This window comes from Piliocolobus tephrosceles, chromosome 21, assembly GCF_002776525.5.
Source record: "Piliocolobus tephrosceles isolate RC106 chromosome 21, ASM277652v3, whole genome shotgun sequence".
Lineage (NCBI taxonomy): Eukaryota > Metazoa > Chordata > Mammalia > Primates > Cercopithecidae > Piliocolobus > Piliocolobus tephrosceles.
In genome coordinates, this window is record NC_045454.1 from 13,434,837 (window position 1) to 13,454,007 (window position 19,171).

Genomic DNA, 19,171 nt, shown 5'->3' on the forward strand with positions numbered 1-19,171 from the left:
ATCTTTGAAATGCTGATTTTTTTTTCACTTAAAAAAATGACTTTTTCCCACTGATAGTATTTTATATGGTCCCTTAGTAATATTTCTTAGAGATGGTTAAAAATAGGTTGAGTCATCTTAAGCATATTTCTAGGAATTTGTTTTATTTTATTTTATTTTTTTTTGAACATAAACTCAAGATTTTATTGTCTTCATAATAAAAGATGACACTTAGAACTGGATCACTTGGCCCTTTCTCTTCTTATCTCCTCCCAGTTCAAAATGCTTGCATCTTTTAATAGCCAGCATTCTCTTAGATCTGCAGTTGGGCTCAACGCACTCAAGCCTTAGCACAATCTTCTTTGTAGTTTTAGCCTTTTTCCGGAAAATCGGCTTAGTTTGCCCACCATAGCCACTCTGCTTCCTGTCATAACGCCGCTTTCCCTGGGCATACAGAGAATCCTTGCCCTTCTTGTACTGTGTCACTTTGTGGGGTTGGTGCTTGCCATACTTCTTACAGAAAGTCCGGCGGGTTTTAGGGACATTAACCATGCTTGCAAGAGCGATATCGGCACGGGAAGAGGAATTTGTTTTATTGCTGTCATGAATATAATGGTTTTGCTCCAGTTCATTTCATAGTTTAATGTATCAAATATTAGCTATCTTAAAAATCACAAATGCCATTTCACCCTAAAGTAGTAAAATTAGCAGTAGTAAAATAGAGTCCTCAAATCCCCCATCAGTTGGGGGGGTTATAGAAACGTGCAGTCTGATATGGTTTGGCTCTGTGGCCCACCCAAATCTCATCTCAAATTTTAATTCCCACATGTCAGAGGAGGGCCTTGATCAGAGATGATTGGATCACGAGGGCAGATATCTCCCTTGCTGTTCTCATGATAGTGAGTTCTCATGAGACCGATGGCTTTAAGGTGAAGCCCTTCCTCGCTGTCTCCTTCCTGCCCGCCTTGTGAAGAAGGTCCTTATTTCTCCTTTGTGTTCAGCCATGACTAAGTTTTTGGAGGTCTTCCCAGCCATGTGGAACTGTGAGTCAATTGAACCTCTTTCCTTTATAAATTACCCAGTCTCAGGTAGTTCTTTTTTTTTTTTTTTTATTATACTTTAAGTTCTAGGGTACATGTGCATAACGTGCAGGTTTGTTACATATGTATACATGTGCCATGTTGGTTCAGGTAGTTCTTTATAGCAGCGCAAAAATGGACTTGTTTTTGCAAAAATGGACATGATAAGTCTTATGTACTTATTGGTAAGAGAGAAAATTGGTGCACTGTTTTGGAAAGAATTTGTTAACATATTTCACTTTCTATAACCTTTGAAGTGGCAGTAAATATGTAGGTGGAGTTTTTTAAAGCGATTTTTTTTTTTAATAGCAAATGTTAATATTCCCAGTTTCCATTGGTAGGAAATTTTTTAAAATAAGTTCAGGCATATATATGCAACGGGAAGCCATTAGAAATCTCTAGGCACACAGATAATGACGAAGGTTGCTCGTGAACTGTTTAGTGAACCAGGAGAGTTTTAGAACAATTATAGCATGACCCCATTTTGTTAATATGTTTTTCTATTTGTATGTTTAGAGCAACAGAGAAAAAAATATGAGAGGTCACTATCATAACTTATCTCTAGTGGTGGGATTCTGAATGTATAATACATACATTGTACTTTCATGTATTATACTTTGTAACAAAGTATCTTTCAGTTTTATAATAACAGTAAAGCTATTTTTAAAAAATTATCCTGATGGAACAGTCTGTTATGATTAAAGATTCATGTTGTAACCTCTACAACTTTTTTGGCTTTTTCTCCTGTTCACCCAACTCCCTGTACCAAAGATAAAGCATACAAATGAGTGATGTGAATACTTTCAGAGGGTACATCATTTTTGCTGACTGGTAGGAGATGAGGCCATCTAGATAATTAGGAGCCACGGTGTATCCATTTTGCAGTCCTGCTTTCTTGGACTAGTGAGCTCACGAGCCTGGTTTTGTAGAGGGCAGCACGTCATCATGTGTTCCTCCAGGATAACCTCTCTGTCTTAGTGACTCAGGAAACCTGGGTCTGCTCTGGTCTGAGCCCTCTGCTGCCTGGAGCTGCCAAAGAGAGAAGATATGTCAGGAGGTGGGGAACAGGCACTTTATATCTAAATAAAGAACATAACCAAAGTATTTACCATGGGAAATAAGGTTTCAGAAGGGGGCAAGGGGCGGGGATAAAAAGTAATTTATGGAACTGCAGCAGGGTCACTTGAGATGTAGGATTTCACAGCCAATAGAACAAATGCAGACACCATCCCCAACCCTCCTACCTCAAAGTTTGTGGCTGAAAAGTTTAACTCATTCTGTATTCCCAGAGGTTGTCAGCAGACTCCTCGAATTCTAGGCAGTATCTCCCCCAATGTTCTGGAGGCAGCTGTCAAATGTTGGCAGGGGCTGCAGTCATCTGAATGCTGGACTGGGGCCTGCAAGTTATGCTCCCAAAATCACTGCAGGCAGGAGCCTCTCAGGTCCTTGCTGGCTGTTAACAGAAGTCTTGTTTCTCACCTTGTGGGCCTCCCAGGGCTAAAGGCCTTCATCATGCAGCAAATGACATCCCCCAGAGAGGAGGGAACAAGCTGGAAGCCAGGGTTCCTTTTATGACCCAATCTCTTAAGTCACCATCACTTCTGCTATATTCATGAGGAGTCACTAAGTCTAGGCTACACTTAAGGGGAGGGGTCACATCTTAAAACCGTAGCACCTGTGTAATCATGGGAGACTAATGTGGATGGAATGGTCATGCTAACAGTGGGTCTGCCTTGTGCACTTGTGATACCTCTTTTCTACAGTCCTTGAGGTCTCACTGGGTTACCTAAAGTTTACTCAGGTGCCAAACAGCTGCTAGGATTTCAGTGGCAGTAAGGTATACAGACAGTTAAGGAGAGAAAGCTGCAACTGTTGTGCAGTGGGTTGCTGTGGGGGTAGGAATTCAGTGCTTTCTATGAGATAAAATGAGGTGTTACTCTCTGGTGTCATTTTTTTAATGCTCTATGGTAGATAGGTTAATACAAGTTTAAGGGGATTTGCAGAGTTGTAAAAGCAGCCCGTCTGTGGGGACGACATCGGAAATAAAATCTGGTAGTACAGAGACAGATATTAAGCAAGTTGTCTCTAACTGGAGTGGGTTGGTAGAGATGGGTCTGGTCAGAATCTAAGGTTCATGCTGATAGTAACATTGTATTCTGCAAACAAGATGATGTGGCCGTTTGGTAAGGTGGGTTCAGATACAAATGACACCAATATCCCAGAAGCATTTGTGGATCTAAACAAGTTGCAACTGTACTTCAGGACAGTTGTCAGCCTGAATACACGTATCTCAAGTATAATAAGGGCGTTGTGAAGTAACAGTATGCCTTCAAAACGAAGCATGCCAAGTTAGCGAGGGCATCTCCCAGCAACCATTAGGATGAGACAGTTTGACGGGAGGTCAGAACTTAAATTCAGCTTAGCTATACTTGAGCGATCTCTTGCATCCAGATGTGTTGCTAAGAATACCAAAAACACCTAAGCCTGTTGCACTGAACCCTAGAGTCAGCATAACATGGGATTGTGCAATTTGGCCATCAGGAGTGACTGCATATCACATTCAGCCTCTCGAATTTTAACCACTAAGAGTTCAACCATTAAGAATCATCCCTCTGCATAATCTGGGCATGGGGCCCTGCATGAAGCTATCCCAGGCAGGCAGCATGCAGAGCAGAAAGGCAGATCATGAAGTCGTACTGACCTGGGTTTAAGTCTGAGATCCGCCATTCCTTTCTTCATCTCTAAAACAGAATCACACTGTCTGCTTCACATAGAAATATGATATATCACCCAATACATTTTTCACTCTTTTTCCTTTTACCAACGGGGTAGGTATGTTTGCTTCCTTCAGGCCTGTTGAACGAAGCCTCCATCTAGTCCCAAAAAGACTGGGTTCCTTCTGGATGGAACACTTGGGAAGGCAGTGCACCCCTCCCCCAAAACTTGGTTCCCTGCATCTCTTTACCTGTACGTTCTGCAATTTCCTTCAGAATCAACTGCTAAACATAAGTCTTTCCCTGAGTCTGTCAGCTGCTCTAAGCAGATTAATGGAATTCAAAAAGGAAATGGTGGTGGAATTCTGATTTCTAGCCGGCCTGTCAGAAGCACAGGTCAAATAAAAGTGATTTTAGACACAGGGTCTCTGTGTCACCTGGGCTGAAGTGTAGTTGCACAATCAGAGCTCACTGCAGCCTCCAATTTCTGGGCTCCAGCAATTGTCCTGAATCGACCCCCTGAGTAGCCAAGGACCACAGGGGCACACCACCATGCCTGGCTGTTCACCCATTTTGTGTTGTGGCCACACCCTCTTAGCGCAATTAACTACTGTCTGTCATAAGTGTTCAGGATAATTTTCCCCAGTAATTTGATATCCAGACTGGGCAAATCTATGGGGATAGAGTAGACCTCTCTATGGAGCTGTGACCTAGGGCTGTGGTTGTGGTTGGGAGTGGTTGGTTGGGAGTTGGGGTTGGGACCTGGAGATAGAATGAGGAATGACTAATGTTTACAGGGGTTTCATTGATGAAAATGTTGTAAATTGTTATTGTGATTTAAAATGGACTGTGAACAATTATGAATACACTAAAGGCCATACAATTCATCACCTTAAATGGGTGAATCTTATCCAGGGCATCCACGTGGAGACAGGGGCAGACACAGGGAAAGAGGATGAGTAAATGTCTGAAATGGAGGCGGAAAGAGAGACAATGAGGAGGCCTGTGAATGGAAGACACGGAGCACAGGGAAAACGGTCATAGGTATACATCAGAGATCTGAGAACAGGGGTTCACACCGACCACAATGTCACTGCCAGGAAGGGGGTCGAGCTAGCGATGTTGCCAGTGGGGTCACCCGCAGGAATGCAGACAGGCCGGGGGGGTTGTCGCTGGCACCGGCGCCGGCAGCCACGTGGCAGGCAGGAGGGTCCCGCTGCACAGGTGAGGGGTGAGGATAGCCCGCGCGGTGATGTTGGCCATCAGAGGGGCCTGTCCTGCCAGCAAGTGTGTGACAGTAGCAAGTAGAAGGATAGGTCTGTGTGTGAGGCAGGAATGTGGGAGGGGCTCTTCTGCCGCTGCGTGTGGAGCCCTGAGTAGGAATGTGGAGCAATGGCCAGGGCCCCTCACCGGAAATACCAAGCCAACACTAGAGGGGTGGAGTTTTCAGCCCCATACCCAGTTTCCTGGGATGGGAGAGAGGATGAAGGTTGAGTTGATCACAAATAGCCTATGGTTTAATCCTTCAGGAATACTGAATGAGGCTTCCGTTGAATTCCAAAAAGACTGGGTTTACAGACCAACCTTCTGGATAGAACGCTTATAAGACAGTCTCCATCGGAGTCACATATAATTACTGGCTACCATGTTGAACATGAAACCCTAGGAGGTTAACCGTTATCATATGGGTTGTTGAAGTCGTCTTGTCCTTAATTCCTTCCACTTCAATGGTTTACCAACTGTGCCCCGTTTGCAATTTTGAAGCTTGTGTTGTATGTTAAGCTCCTGCTATGCAAGACAGAGCTTAAATACTTCAGTTTCCTGATAAGTAAACTTGTTTCTGCCTTGACCCTACATTTGTGGGTCACATGTAAAAAGGATCAAAGTAGATTGAAACTGACAGTCCATCTGAACTACTAAATTCTGAAGGCTTAATTTCTAGAAATGGAGGAGATGAGTAAAAGGCAATACTGGATATTACTCAACAAGCACCTTGTTAGGGCTGACATATAATATTTCACGTACTACTTTCACTGTTCTAAGAACTTCAAACATAGTAATTTAATTCACTTAGTCCGAAGGACAGTATAAAATAGGGAATATAATTATCCACATCTGAAACATGAGGAAAACAAATGACAAAGAATTTAAATATTTAGGAAGTGGTGGAGCTGAAATTTAAAAGGGGGCGTCCTGGCTCCAGTGTGTGTTCTGGTCAGTGCCGTGTCTCCGAGTCTTCCAAGTAACTGTCACTCTCAGTGTTCCTTGATAGGCCTTCTTTCCCCATTGATGTTAAGTCTTTATGAGGTTATTAGTATTAGTTGTAAATAACATCAGAATGTGATGTAAAATATCACCCCTCCTCTGTGGCAACTGCAGTTACCAGTTTCTCAATATGTTCTTTGAGGGATTTTGTATATACATACACACGTGTATATATGCATGTATACATGTGTGCACATACATGTATATACATGTATGTGCATATATGAATGTGCATACATGTTTATGTATGTATACATATATGTGTATATGTATGTATATAGATGTATATGCATGCATGTATACATATATGCACGCTATAGGTATAGGTACACACTTGCATACATGTTTATGTATGTCATGTATACATGTATATATACATGTATTTTTTTTTCCCCACTGGATTCATTTTTTTTTTATTATACTTTAAGTTCTAGGGTACATGTGCATAACGTGCAGGTTTGTTACATATGTATACATGTGCCATGTTGGTGTGCTGCACCCATCAACTCGTCAGCACCCATATACATGTATTTGTGTATACATGTGTATATGCATATATGTATATGTGTATACATGTATATGTCACCATATATGTGTATGCATAAGAGGTTGCAGAGTATGCTATGATGTGGCTTTGCCAATTTTATTTTTTTTTCATGTAACCAGTCTTCTTTTGATGGCATTCTAGTTCTTGTGGAGGTTACTCTGAAGAAGAGTGCTTCATGGATCGTCTTGTACTATGTTTTTTTTTTTGATGGACTCTCGCTGTCAGCAGGCTGGAGTGCAGTTGTGCAATCCTGGCTCACTGCAACCTCCGCCTGCCTGGTTCAAGCAATTCTCCTGCCTGAGTCTCCTGAGTAGCTGGGATTATAGGCCGGCGCCACTGTGCCCAACCACTTTTTTGTATTTTTAGTAGAGATGGGGTTTCACCATGTTGGCCCAGATGGTCTCGATCTCTTGGCCTTGTGATCCACCCGCCATGGCCTCCCAAAGTGCTGGGATTACAGGTGTGAGCCATCACATCTCATGGCATATCCCTTATATGCATTTTATTTGGAAGCTTATTTGGAAGACTCTTTGTATCAATTCCTAGATATGCAATCATTTCAAGGTTAGGCACATTTTTAAATGTAGCCGGTATTGCCGACTTTTCTGAAAAGATTTTATACCAATGTAATGTATGTATATGTAACATATATATTTGGTCTTCATCCTTGTTTCCTGGCATACAACTCCTAACATTTTAAGAATGTTCAAAGTGATAAGTGTTTTTCCTTTGGATATATGCTAATGAGTTTGCTGAAGCTAGGTAGCTTCAGGATAGGGCTGTTCACCAGAAAGGCCAAGGCAGGATTAGAGGGATGTGATTTTCAGCCTCAACCCCAATTTCCAGGAAGGGGAGAGAGGCTGACTGCAGGTCAGTTTCATCACCAATAGCCTATGGTTTAACCGATCATGCCTATGTAATGAAGCCTATGTCATACCTATGTAATGAAGTCGATGTCTTTTTCTCCCTTTTCTGTTCACTGCCTTTTCAAACTGTTCACCCATTTCTAAATTTTTAATTAAAGGCCGGGCGCGGTGGCTCAAGCCTGTAATCCCAGCCTTTTGGGAGGCCGAGACGGGCGGATCACGAGGTCAGGAGATCGAGACCATCCTGGCTAACACGGTGAAACCCCGTCTCTACTAAAAATACAAAAACTAGCCGGGCGAGGTGGTGGGCGCCTGTAGTCCCAGCTACTTGGGAGGCTGAGGCAGGAGAATGGCGTAAACCCGGGAGGCGGAGCTTGCAGTGAGCTGAGATCCGGCCACTGCACTCCAGTCCGGGCGACAGAGCGAGACTCCGCCTCAAAAAAAAAAAAAAAAAAAAAAATTTTTAATTAAAAAAATTAATTACTGTGTCACCCAGCTGAAGTGTAGTGCCATAATCAAAGCTCACTGCAGTCTCCAACTCCTGGGCTCCCATTTCAGCCTCCCAAGTAGATGGGACCACAGGCGCACACCACCAGGCCTAGCTGTTCACCCATTTTTCAATTGTTCATTTTCCTCCCTCCTCCTCCTTTTGTGACCATTTCCTCTTTCATAGATTAGCTACTATATCTCATATGTGTTGAGAATAATTTCCCCCAGTCATTTGCTATATGTTTTCATTTTAATATGTGATGAAATTCATAGTCTCTCCTTTATGGCACCTGGGTTGAGAGAACCATTATTGGAACCAAAACTTGGTCTGTCACTTCTTTGGTTTGAGACTTTATTTCACTCCTAGTGTCTTGTAAATGTATGCATATTTCTAGGACTTAATTTCTCTTTTCCCTAATGCAAATTACACTTTTTTTTTTTTTTTTTTTTTTGAGACGGAGTCTCGCTCTGTCGCCTGGGCTGGAGTGCAGTGGCCGGATCTCAGCTCACTGCAAGCTCCGCCTCCTGGGTTTATGCCATTCTCCTGCCTCAGCCTCCGAGTAGCTGGGACTACAGGCGCCCGCCACCTCGCCCGGCTAATTTTTTGAATTTTTTAGTAGAGACGGGGTTTCACCGTGTTAGCCAGGATGGTCCCAATCTCCTGACCTCGTGATCCGCCCGTCTCGGCCTCCCAAAGTGCTGGGATTACAGGCTTGAGCCACCGCGCCCGGCCACACATATGTTTAAGATAATATTTGCTTATGTTAAAATGCAAGCCCCCTTCCTACACCAACCACCTCTCCCTTAATTTCATTTCTCTCCCAAAATAACCATCAATTTCACCTCTGTTGTTTCAGATCAGCTTCTATGTAGTCACATGCATATTTGTGTACAGTTAGAGTTCAGATAGAGCACAGATAGAGTTTGACAGTTTTTGTTTGCTTTCACTTAGATGGTGCCATATTGACAGATATTCTGCACCTTATTTAGTTTTGTTTACATTGTCTCAGAGTTATTTCCATGTTCATATATATTACCTTATTTTTGGGGGGCACAGCATTCCATACTATGGGTCTATCAAGTTAATAAACTGCTATAAACAGGATATCACCACTGATCTCACAGAAATACAAACTATCATCAGAGAATATTATAAATACCTATAAATACCTCTACACAAATAAACTAGAAAATCTAGAAGAAATGGATAAATTCCTGGACACATACACCCTCCCAAGACTAAACCAGGAAGAAGTTGAATCCCCGAGTAGATCAATAACAATTTCTGAAATTAAGGCAGTAATTAATAGTCTACCAACAAAAAAGCCCAGGACCAGATGTATTCACAGCCGAATTCTACTGAATTCTACAAAGAAGAGCTAGTACCATTCCTTCTGAAACTATTCCAAACAATAGAAAAAGAGGGATTCTTTCCTAACTCATGTTAAGAGGCCAGCATCATCCTCATACCAAAACCTGGCAGAGATACAACAAGAAAAGAACATTTCAGGCCAATATCCCTGATGAACATCAATACGGAAATCCTCAATAAAATACTGGCAAACCAAAATCAGCAGCACATCAAAAAGTTTATCAACCACGATCAAGTTGGCTTCATCCCTGGGATGCAAGACTGGTTCAACATATGCAAATCAATAAACATCATCCATCACATAAACAGAACCAATGACAAAAACCACATGGTTATCTCAATAGATGCAGAAAAGGCCCTTGATAAAATTCAGTATCCCTTCATGCTAAAAAAACTATCAATAAACTAGGTATTGATGGAACATATGTCAAAATAATAAGAGATATTTATGACAAACCCATAGCCAATATCATATGAAATGAGCAAAAGCTGGAAGCATTCCCTTTGAAAACCAGAACAAGACAGGGATGCCCTCTCTCACCACTCCTATTCAACACAGTATTGGAAGTTCTGGCTGGGGCAACCAGGCAAGAGAAAGAAATAAAGCATATTCAAATTGGAAGAGAGGAAGTCAAATTGTTCCCGTTTGCATACAACATAATTGTCTTTTTAGGAAACCCCATCATCTCAGCCCAAAAACTCCTTAAGCTGATAAGCAACTTCAGCAAAGTCTCCTCAGGATACAAAATCAATGTGCAAAATTCACAAGCATTCTTATACACCAACAATAGACAAGCAGAGAGCCAAATCATGAATGAACTCCCATTCACAATTGGTACAAAGAGAATAAAATACCTAGGAATAACACAAGGGATGTGAAGGACCTCTTCAAGGAGAACTACAAACAGCTGCCCAAGGAAATGAGAACACAAACAAATGGAAAAACACTCCATGCTCATGGATAGGAAGAATTAATATCATGAAAATGGCCACCATACTGCCCAAAGTAATTTATAGATTCAATGCTATTCCCATCAAGCTACCAGTGACTTTCTTCACAGAATTAGAAAAACTACTTTAAATTTCATATGGAACCAAAAAAGAGCCCGTAGAGCCAAGACAATCCTAAGCAAAAACAAACAAACAAACAAACAAAAAAAAACACAAAGCTAAAGGAGGCATCACGCTACCTGACTTCAAAGTATACTACAAGGCTACAGTAACCAAAACAGCATGGTACTGGTACCAAAACAGATATATAGACAATGGTACAGAACAGAGACCTCAGAAATAACACCACACATCTACAAACATCTGATCTTTGACAAACCAATGGGGAAAAGATTCTCTGTTTAATAAATGGTGCCAGGAAAACTGGCTAGCCATGGGCAGAAAACATAAACTGAACTCCTTCCTTACACCTTATACAAAAATTAATTCAAAATTGCTTAAAGACTTAAATGTAAAACTCAAAACCATAAAAACCCTAGAAATAACCCTTGGCAATACCATTGAGGACATAGGCATGGGCAAAGACTTCATGACTAAAACAAAAATAGCAATTGCAACAAAAGCCAAAACTGGCAAATGGGATCTAATCAAATTAAAGAGCTTCTGTACAGCAGAAGAAACTATCAGCAGAGTGATTAGGCAACCTACAGAATGGGAGAAAACTTTTGCTAGCTATCCATCTGACAAAGGTCTAATATCCAGAATCTACAAGGAACTTAAACAAACTTACAGGAAAAAACAACCCCATCAAAAAGTGGGCAAAGGATATGAACAAACACTTCTCGAAAGAAAACATTTATGCGGCCAACAAACAAATAAAAAAAAGCTCATCATCACTGGTCATTATAGAAATGCAAATCAAAACCACAATGAGATACAATCTGATACCAGTTAGAATGGTGATCATTAAAAAGTCAGGAAAAACAGATGCTGGAGAGAATTTGGAGAAATAGGAATGCTTTTATGCTGTTGGTGGGAGTGTCAATTTGTTCAACCATTGTGGAAGACAGTGTGGCAATTCCTCAGGTATCTAGAACCAGAAATACCATTTGACCCAGCAATCCCATTACTGAGTACATACCTAAAGGATTATAAATCATTCTTCTATAAAGACGTATGTTTATTGCAGCACTGTTCACAATAGCAAAGACTTGGAACCAACCCAAATGCCCATCAATCATAGACTAGATAAAGAAAATGAAGAAAATGTGGCACATATACAGCATGGAATACTATGCAGCCATAAAAAATGAGTTCATGTCCTTTGCAGGGACATGGATGAAGCTGGAAACCATCAATCTCAGCAAACTAACACAGGAACAGAAAACCAAACACCACATCTTCTCACTCATAAGTGGGAGTTGAACAAAGAGAACATACGGGCACTGGGAAGGGAACATCACACCCCAGGGCTGGTTGGTGGGTGGAGGGCAAGGGGAGGGATAGCATTAGGAGAAATACCTAATGTAGATGACAGGTTGATGGGTGCAGCGAATCACCATGACACATGTATACCTATGTAACAAAGCTGCACGTTCTGCATATGTCTCCCCAAATTTAAAGTAAAATAAATTTCAAAAAAAGAGTAAAATCCAGAATTCTTGCAATGGTTTACAAGATAGCATATCATCTGGCTCCCATTTACCTGACTTCATCTCCTACAGCTCTCACTCACTCTATCATGCAAGCTTTCATCTCAGAGGGAACTTGCAAACTTCATATTGCATTCCCTATCTCTATCTGCCTCCTTTTTTCCCTTAATTGCACATATAACTGCCATATTTCCGGTGTCCAGATCACTAGCTGATACACAGTAGCCACCTAACAAATACGTGTTGAAGAAGCAATGCAGTCCCTGTCCTCTAAGCTTGTAGCCAGGTCTGAAGATGAGAAACCACAGTATAGTGCAATGATAAGAGAGGTGCCAGACACAGTGAGGACCTAATGTAGTGGGGGATATCAAAGAAGGCTTCCTGGAGAAAATACTATCTAACCAGAGACCTGAGGATAACAACAACAACAACAACAACAACACAGTCTTCAAACTGTTTAGCATGACCTGCAAGAATCTTCAGCATTGGGCCCACAGTGATGTTTCCAGCATCATTTTGGCCACTCTGCCCTGTGATCTCTGTGCTCTGGTCCCTACCCTAGTGCTTCCCATCATTCGATTGGACCACAGTATTTTCCACAGTCTGTATTTGTATTAAATAAAGATAATAATTCTGATTTCAAAAGCTGAAATAAATAAGCCACCTTTCTTTCACACAGACATGATGCTATTTGAATAAAGCTGACGGCCCGTTACATGGAACATAGAACATTTCCAGTAAACTACTATCATTACAATCATTCATCTATCCCAGCACTAACCCAGGAATGTAGAAACTCATTCATTTAATAAATTCATATTCAGGGTCTATCGACATCTTAGACACTACAAGAAACAGTAGGGATACAGCAGTAAATAAGCACAAGGGCTTTTTCTTATGGTCCTTGTGTTCTGGGGGGTAAAGCAGTCTACAGATGAGGTGACCTTTCGTTAAAAATAGGACTATGAAGGAAATGATGGAAACATGACAGATTCCTGTTTTTCAAGGAGAATGTAACACGTGAAACATACACTCATCTGAGATGAAAAGAGTTGAGAAGGAAGTCCAATTGCAAAGGCCCTGACTTCTACTTATAACACATCCTAGACAGATCTTATTTGTTAAGTTTCATTACCCTTTTAAGCTTCAGCATTCTCATCTGTGATACGAGGCTAATAAAATCTAACAGCATTGCTCAGAAAATACTGTAGCGTGATATTTATTCATTCCAATATTTATTCACAGGCATTGTTCCAGGCACCGGGTACACAGTAATGAAGGCCTCATCATGATAATCACGATACCTGGAATATAATAAGCACTCAGTTATACACACCATCACAGTTACTGTAATTATTTCTACACTGTGTTTCATCCTGACATGGCCCTGAAATGGTGTAAACTGAGTGATTTACTGACCCAGTGACCCACTACTAGGAGACAGGGAGGGAATACACTAAATAAAGCAACTGGGAAGTTCCTCGACCCTTAGAAGAAACCCATTTCTAGGGGAAGGCAGCTGCGGCTAAGCAGACTGGGTGGACATTTGTAAACTATGGGATAAAGAATGAGGTCGTGACAAGAGCTGGCATTGCCACAAAAACCAAGAAACCAAAGATCACTCAGCTATAGGTCCAGTGCCAAGAAACCAGGGATTATTTCTGTACAGCTGTCTCTCAGAGAGAAACAGTCCCAGTAAGGCAAGGCTGTGAAAGAAAACTCAGCAGTGAGACAACATGATTTAATCACAGTTCCCAACACGCCACAGGGTGACATCTCTCAGTGCCAGCTGGATGTAATCTACCTGATCTGGTAATCTACCCCTCCTACTGGCTTCGGGATTCTGGGAAAGTGAGCTCCCTCCTTACAGGACTCAGGGACAAAGGGCCATGCCATTGTTGCAGCGCAATGCAGACTGTCCACAAACCACTACACCCTTCAGCTGACAATGAGAATTAACACATGAACTCAAAATGTGAACTCAGAGCCATGATTCTCTTATGCTGTGTGACACTTAAGAGTGGAATTTTGCCTGTGTGTGCCTAGATGGTTACAAAAGCAGAGCCAGCAACAATACAGAAAACCATCTCTTGGCCGGGGGCAGTAGCTCACGTCTGTAATCTCAGCACTTTGGGAGGACAAGGCTGGTAGATCACGAGGTCAGGAGTTCCAGACCAGCCTGACCAATATGGTGAAACCCAACTCTACTAAATATACAAAATATACAAAAAATATATATATACAAAAATTAGCTGGGTGTGGTGGCATGCGCCTGTAATTCCAGCTACTCAGGAGGCTGAGGCAGGAAAATGGCTTGAACTTGGGAGGCAGAAGGTTGCAGTGATCCGAGTTCGCACCACTGCACTGTCAGCCTGGGCGACAGAGTGAGACTGTTTCAAAAATAAAAAATAAGAAAAGAAAACCGTCTCTCACGATTTACACAATTCTTACTAAATTTCAAAAGAATAAAAAGAGAACACAAGGAACCAATTTCTGCAACTCTTTACAAAAATGACTTCACGGTCCCAAAACTCTTAAATTAGTACAGATATGGGTGGGCAACTACTCTGAGAGAATTGATCATGGATCTGAGACTGCCATGACTGGAGTCTCCCACGCTGAGAGATGGCATCTCAAAGCCACAGCTGCCAGACCTGGCCCCGCCCCATGCCCCAGGCCCCAGGCCAGGATGCTCAGTGCCTTGGCCTCCTGAAATCCCTTCTTGGCCAGGCCAAGGTTCTGGAAATTCCCTGGCTCTGATCCTGCACCACAGGCTGCCCCTTCCTGCAGGTCCTAGAGAATCAACCATAATTGAGGACAGAGAGAAGAACCCCACTGAGACCCACTTCCTCATACACCTAACCGTCTGAGAGGAGCTCAGTGGGGTGCCTGATGATGGAAGCGGAAGTGAGTGACTCCAGACGGTCGGCCATTTCCCAGAACCCTCAGCGGGGGGAGCGGGGGTTCTGAATTAGGGTCAAGATAGGGCCATAAATGCGCGCCCCCTCGAGTTCTGCCCACTGCCCGGCAAAGAGAGGTGGCCCTGCATGGTGTCCTATGGTGGAGTTTCGGCACCACTACACCTTTCTTTTCTTTTTTTTTCTTTCTTTCTTTCTCTTTCGCGCTCTCCCTCCCTCCCTTCCTTCCTTCCTTCCTTTCCCTGCCTGCCTCCCCCCCTCCCTTCTTTCTTTCTCTCTCTCTCTCTCTCTCCGTCTTTCTTTCACGCAGTGTCACTCTGTCGCCCAGGCTAGAGTGGAGTGGCACGATCTCGGCTCACTGCAACCTCTGCCTCCCAGGTTCAAGCGATTCTTCTGCCTTAACCTCCCAAGTAGCTGAGGCGCCCGCCACCACACCCGGCTAACTTTTTTGTATTATTAGGACATCTTCACTCACTACTGACATTCGTGTTGAAGAAAACCTTACAGTATTCTCAAAAAAATCCATATCCATCACCATTGGATACGCAGTATTACTGGTTGTTTTGACGTAAATTATGTTTAAAGGTTTATTTCAAAAGGTATGCATATTCAATATAAAGAAAGAAAAAAATTATACCGAATTTAAAGTCTTCTGTAATCCTAGCACACGTGAACACACTATTAATATCTTGGCTTATTTAGTTTCTGATGTTTGTGAGTCTATATACATTTTTTTTCAATCCCTTCTCCCAAATGGCCCATAATAACTTGTAACCATTTTTTTCAAACAGATCATATATTGTAGACAGTTTTTCACTACATAATGAAATCATTTGTAATGGTTGCTTAGGATTGTTTAGTTTCTAGATCCCATACTACCTTGTCCACCAGTAAACTTATACTTCCAATTTCAGTGCACCTGAACTAGAAATAATCATTTTCTTAAATTTATCACTATTTGATAGACTAAACATGCTGACTTATTGACTGCATTTCCTTGATCATGGAAATGTTGAACAGGCGTTGATATATCAATGGTGGTGAATTTTCTTTTTCTATCCTTTGCCCACTTTCTTCATTCATTTGTTTTAAATTCTGTCTAAACTAATGGTATTGACTCTGCCATAAATGATTAATTATTTCCCAGTCTGAAATGTTATATAGTAAAGAAGTTTAAATTAAAAACACCTTGATTTGTCCAAATTTATCTGTCTTTTTATTCTGGATTCTTTATTTTTCTGTAGGATCATAAAGACTTTCCTTACCCTGACTCCCAATAAACTCATGTCTATATTCACTTCTAATGCTTCTATTGTTTTTAGTCCCTGTGTGTGGTATGAAAGGAAGATCATGTTTTCTAATTCTCCAAATGTTTGTCGAGTTTTGTCAACATTATTTCTTGAAAAATGTATTCTTTCCCTGTAGAATGAAATACTATTTTGATCACTTACTACATTATTCTACATAATTAGATAAATTCTGGGATACAATTCTGTTCCCAAGATAGAACAGACATGTCTAAAGATAGACATGTCTTTTTCTGTGCCATGACAAGAGGTTTCAAGAAGAGTGATAACACATTTCCTTATTTCTCCATTCTCATTATTGTTCAAAACTTACATCGTAAGTTTACATACCCTGTGTGTGGTATGAAAGGAAGATATTATCTTCTGATTCTCCAAATGTTTGTGGAGTTTTGTCAACATTATTTCCTGAAAAAATTTATTATTTCCCTATAGAGTGAAATACTGTTTTGATCACTTACTACATTATTCTATATAATTAGATATTTTCTGGGATACAATTCTGTTCCCAAGAGAGACATGAAATAGAAGGGGAAAACTAAATTTTTGCATATTTCAACTATGTGTGGACTGCAAGGTCAAATAAAAAGAATATCTGTAAACAGTAAAAACACAAATATTTCCATCATGACTAAAAATATGAATCCTGAGAGTTTTTGGAGACCTCAATGTAAAATACATATGTTAGATTATTAAAACACAAAAACCACATGATGATTTCGGTAGATACAAAAGAGCATTTGACAAAATCCAACATCTTTCATGATAGAAAGACTCTAGATACTAAGAAAACATCTTTAAACTGGTAAAGAACATCCACCAGAAACCCACAGCAAACATCATGTTTATTGGCAAAATATTAAATGCTTTCCACCTGACATCACAAACAACACAAAGGGCCAGGTGCAGCAGCTCATGCTTATAATCCCACTACTTGGGAGCATCGCTTGAGCCGAGCAGGTTGAGACCAGCCAAGGCAACACAGTGAGAGCCAATCTCTACGATAAATGACAATTACGAAAAATCAGTTTTTAAAAAAGACAAGGATGTCTACTCTTGCCACATTTATTCAAGATTTTACCAGAATTTCTAACCAGGAAAACTAGGCAATAGAAAGCATCCAGATAACAAAGGATTAAGTAAAAAAAAAAAGATTCTGTTTCTCAAAGACATTATCCTGAATATAGAAAATCTTAAGGAAAGCATTAAATGATCTATTAGAACTAATACGTGAGTCCAGCAAGGTTTCAGGATACAAACTTAATATTCAAAAATCCATTAAATTTCCATACATTCACAATGAACAATTTGAAAATGAAATGTAGCAAATAATTCTATTAACAATAGCATCAAAAAGAATAATAGGCCAAATATGGAGGCTTATGCCAGTAATCTCAGCACCCTGGGAGGTTGAGGAAGGAAGATCACTTGAACCCAGCAGATTTAGACCAGCCTGGGTGACATGGTAAAATCCCAACTCTAAAATAAAATTAAAAAAAAATAGCCCGTTGTGGAGGTAAGCACCTGTGGTCCCAGCTATGTGGGAGGCTTACATCAACAGTGTCACTGCCATGTAGGATGGTCATGCTAGCCATGTCAGCGGTATTAGCGGTATTGTCTCCCGCAGGCACGCTGACATGCTAGAGGTTGGTGTCAGTATGGGCGCTGGCAGCCACGTCGGCAAGCAGGAGGGTCCCGCTGCACAGCTGTGGGGCGATGATAGCCTGGGTGGTGATATCGGCCGTTAGAGGAGCCTCTTCTGCTGGCAAGAGTGTGACAGTAGCAAGTAGATGGACAGGCCTGTGTGTGAGGACGGAATGCAGGAGGGGCTCTTCTGCGGCTGGGTGTGGGGCCCTCACCAGAAATGTGGAGAAATGGCCAGGAAACTGCGTCATGTTGGCTAGCAGATTGGCCAGGGCTTCGAACTGAAGGACAATAACGGGGAGTAGCTGTCAGGCCCTGGGAGTGTCTGAGTGTAAATGGAGATGGGTTGGGGGTCACTGAGGGATACGTGGGAGCCATCCCTGTATAGACACAGGTCATAGGGAAATAATCTCGTGAGGCCTGTGAGTTTCTCGGGTTCTCCTGGGTGCCTGGGGCTGACTGCTGCAGAAATCTGGGGAAGGCGGGAGAGAAGCTGGGAGACACAGGAGAGTCCCTGAAGCCTGGGGGTGAAGAGGTGAAAGAAATGGGGGAGGGTTGCAGTAAGGACTGTGAGTTTGTAGGTGATTCCTGGGTGTGGGAAGCTGACCCCAGCTGAAATCTGGAGACAGTTGGGGAGTAGCTGAGAGACACAGGAGAGTCCCTGAGGCCTGGGGCTGAAAACATGAGAGAGACTGGGGAGGAACTCAGTGAAATTGGTGAGTTTGGTGGTGTGTCCTGGGTGCCTGGAACGGACTCCAGCTGGAATCTAGGGATGGTTTGAGAGTAGCTGAAACTGATAGAAGAGTCCCGGTGGGACCTGAGAGAGGCCGGGGAGGATCTCAGTGAGGTCTGTGAGTCTGTAGGTGTTTCCTGGGGGTAGGAGGCTGACTCCTGCTGAAATCTGGGTATGGTTGGAGAGTAGCTGGGACAGACGGGAGAGTCCCTGTGGCCTGGGGGTGAAGACATGAGAGAGACTGGGGAGTAGTAACTCAGTGAAATTGGTGAGTTTGGTGGTGATTCCTGAGTGCCTGGAACTGACTCCCGCTGAAATCTGGGTGTGGTTGGAGAGCTGCTGGGACAGACGGGAGAGTCCCTGTGGCCTGGGGGTGAAGACACGAGAGAGACTGGGGAATATCTCAGTGAGGTGTGTGAGTTTGTAGGTGATCCCTGGCTGCCTGGAACTGAATCCAGCAGAAATCTGGGCGTGCTTGGAGAGTACCTGAGAGAGACAGGAGAGTCCCTGTGGCCTGGAGATAAAGACGTGAGAGAGATTGTGGAATAACTGAGTGAAACTGGTGAGTTTGTAGGTGATTCCTGGCTGCCTGGAACTGACTCCCGCTGAAATCTGGGTGTGGCTGGAGAGCAGGTGAGAGAGACAGGAGAGTCCCTGT

The 19,171-nt window shown here is 42.2% G+C and overlaps 2 protein-coding genes across 2 annotated transcripts; both read right to left on the minus strand.

The window, feature by feature from the left end:
* Positions 1-155: 155 nt before the first annotated feature.
* On the minus strand, positions 156-556 carry LOC111525218 (60S ribosomal protein L36a-like). Its single transcript, XM_023190472.3, has one exon. It carries the CDS (start codon positions 529-531, stop codon positions 211-213), a length of 321 nt encoding a protein of 106 aa, XP_023046240.1. The 5' UTR covers positions 532-556; the 3' UTR covers positions 156-210.
* A 17,139-nt stretch (positions 557-17,695) lies between these two features.
* On the minus strand, positions 17,696-18,916 carry LOC113219928 (DNA-directed RNA polymerase II subunit RPB1-like). Its single transcript, XM_026448284.1, has one exon. The coding sequence runs from the start codon at positions 18,744-18,746 to the stop codon at positions 17,790-17,792; it is 957 nt and encodes a 318-aa protein (XP_026304069.1). The 5' UTR covers positions 18,747-18,916; the 3' UTR covers positions 17,696-17,789.
* Between the last annotated feature and the right edge of the window lie 255 nt (positions 18,917-19,171).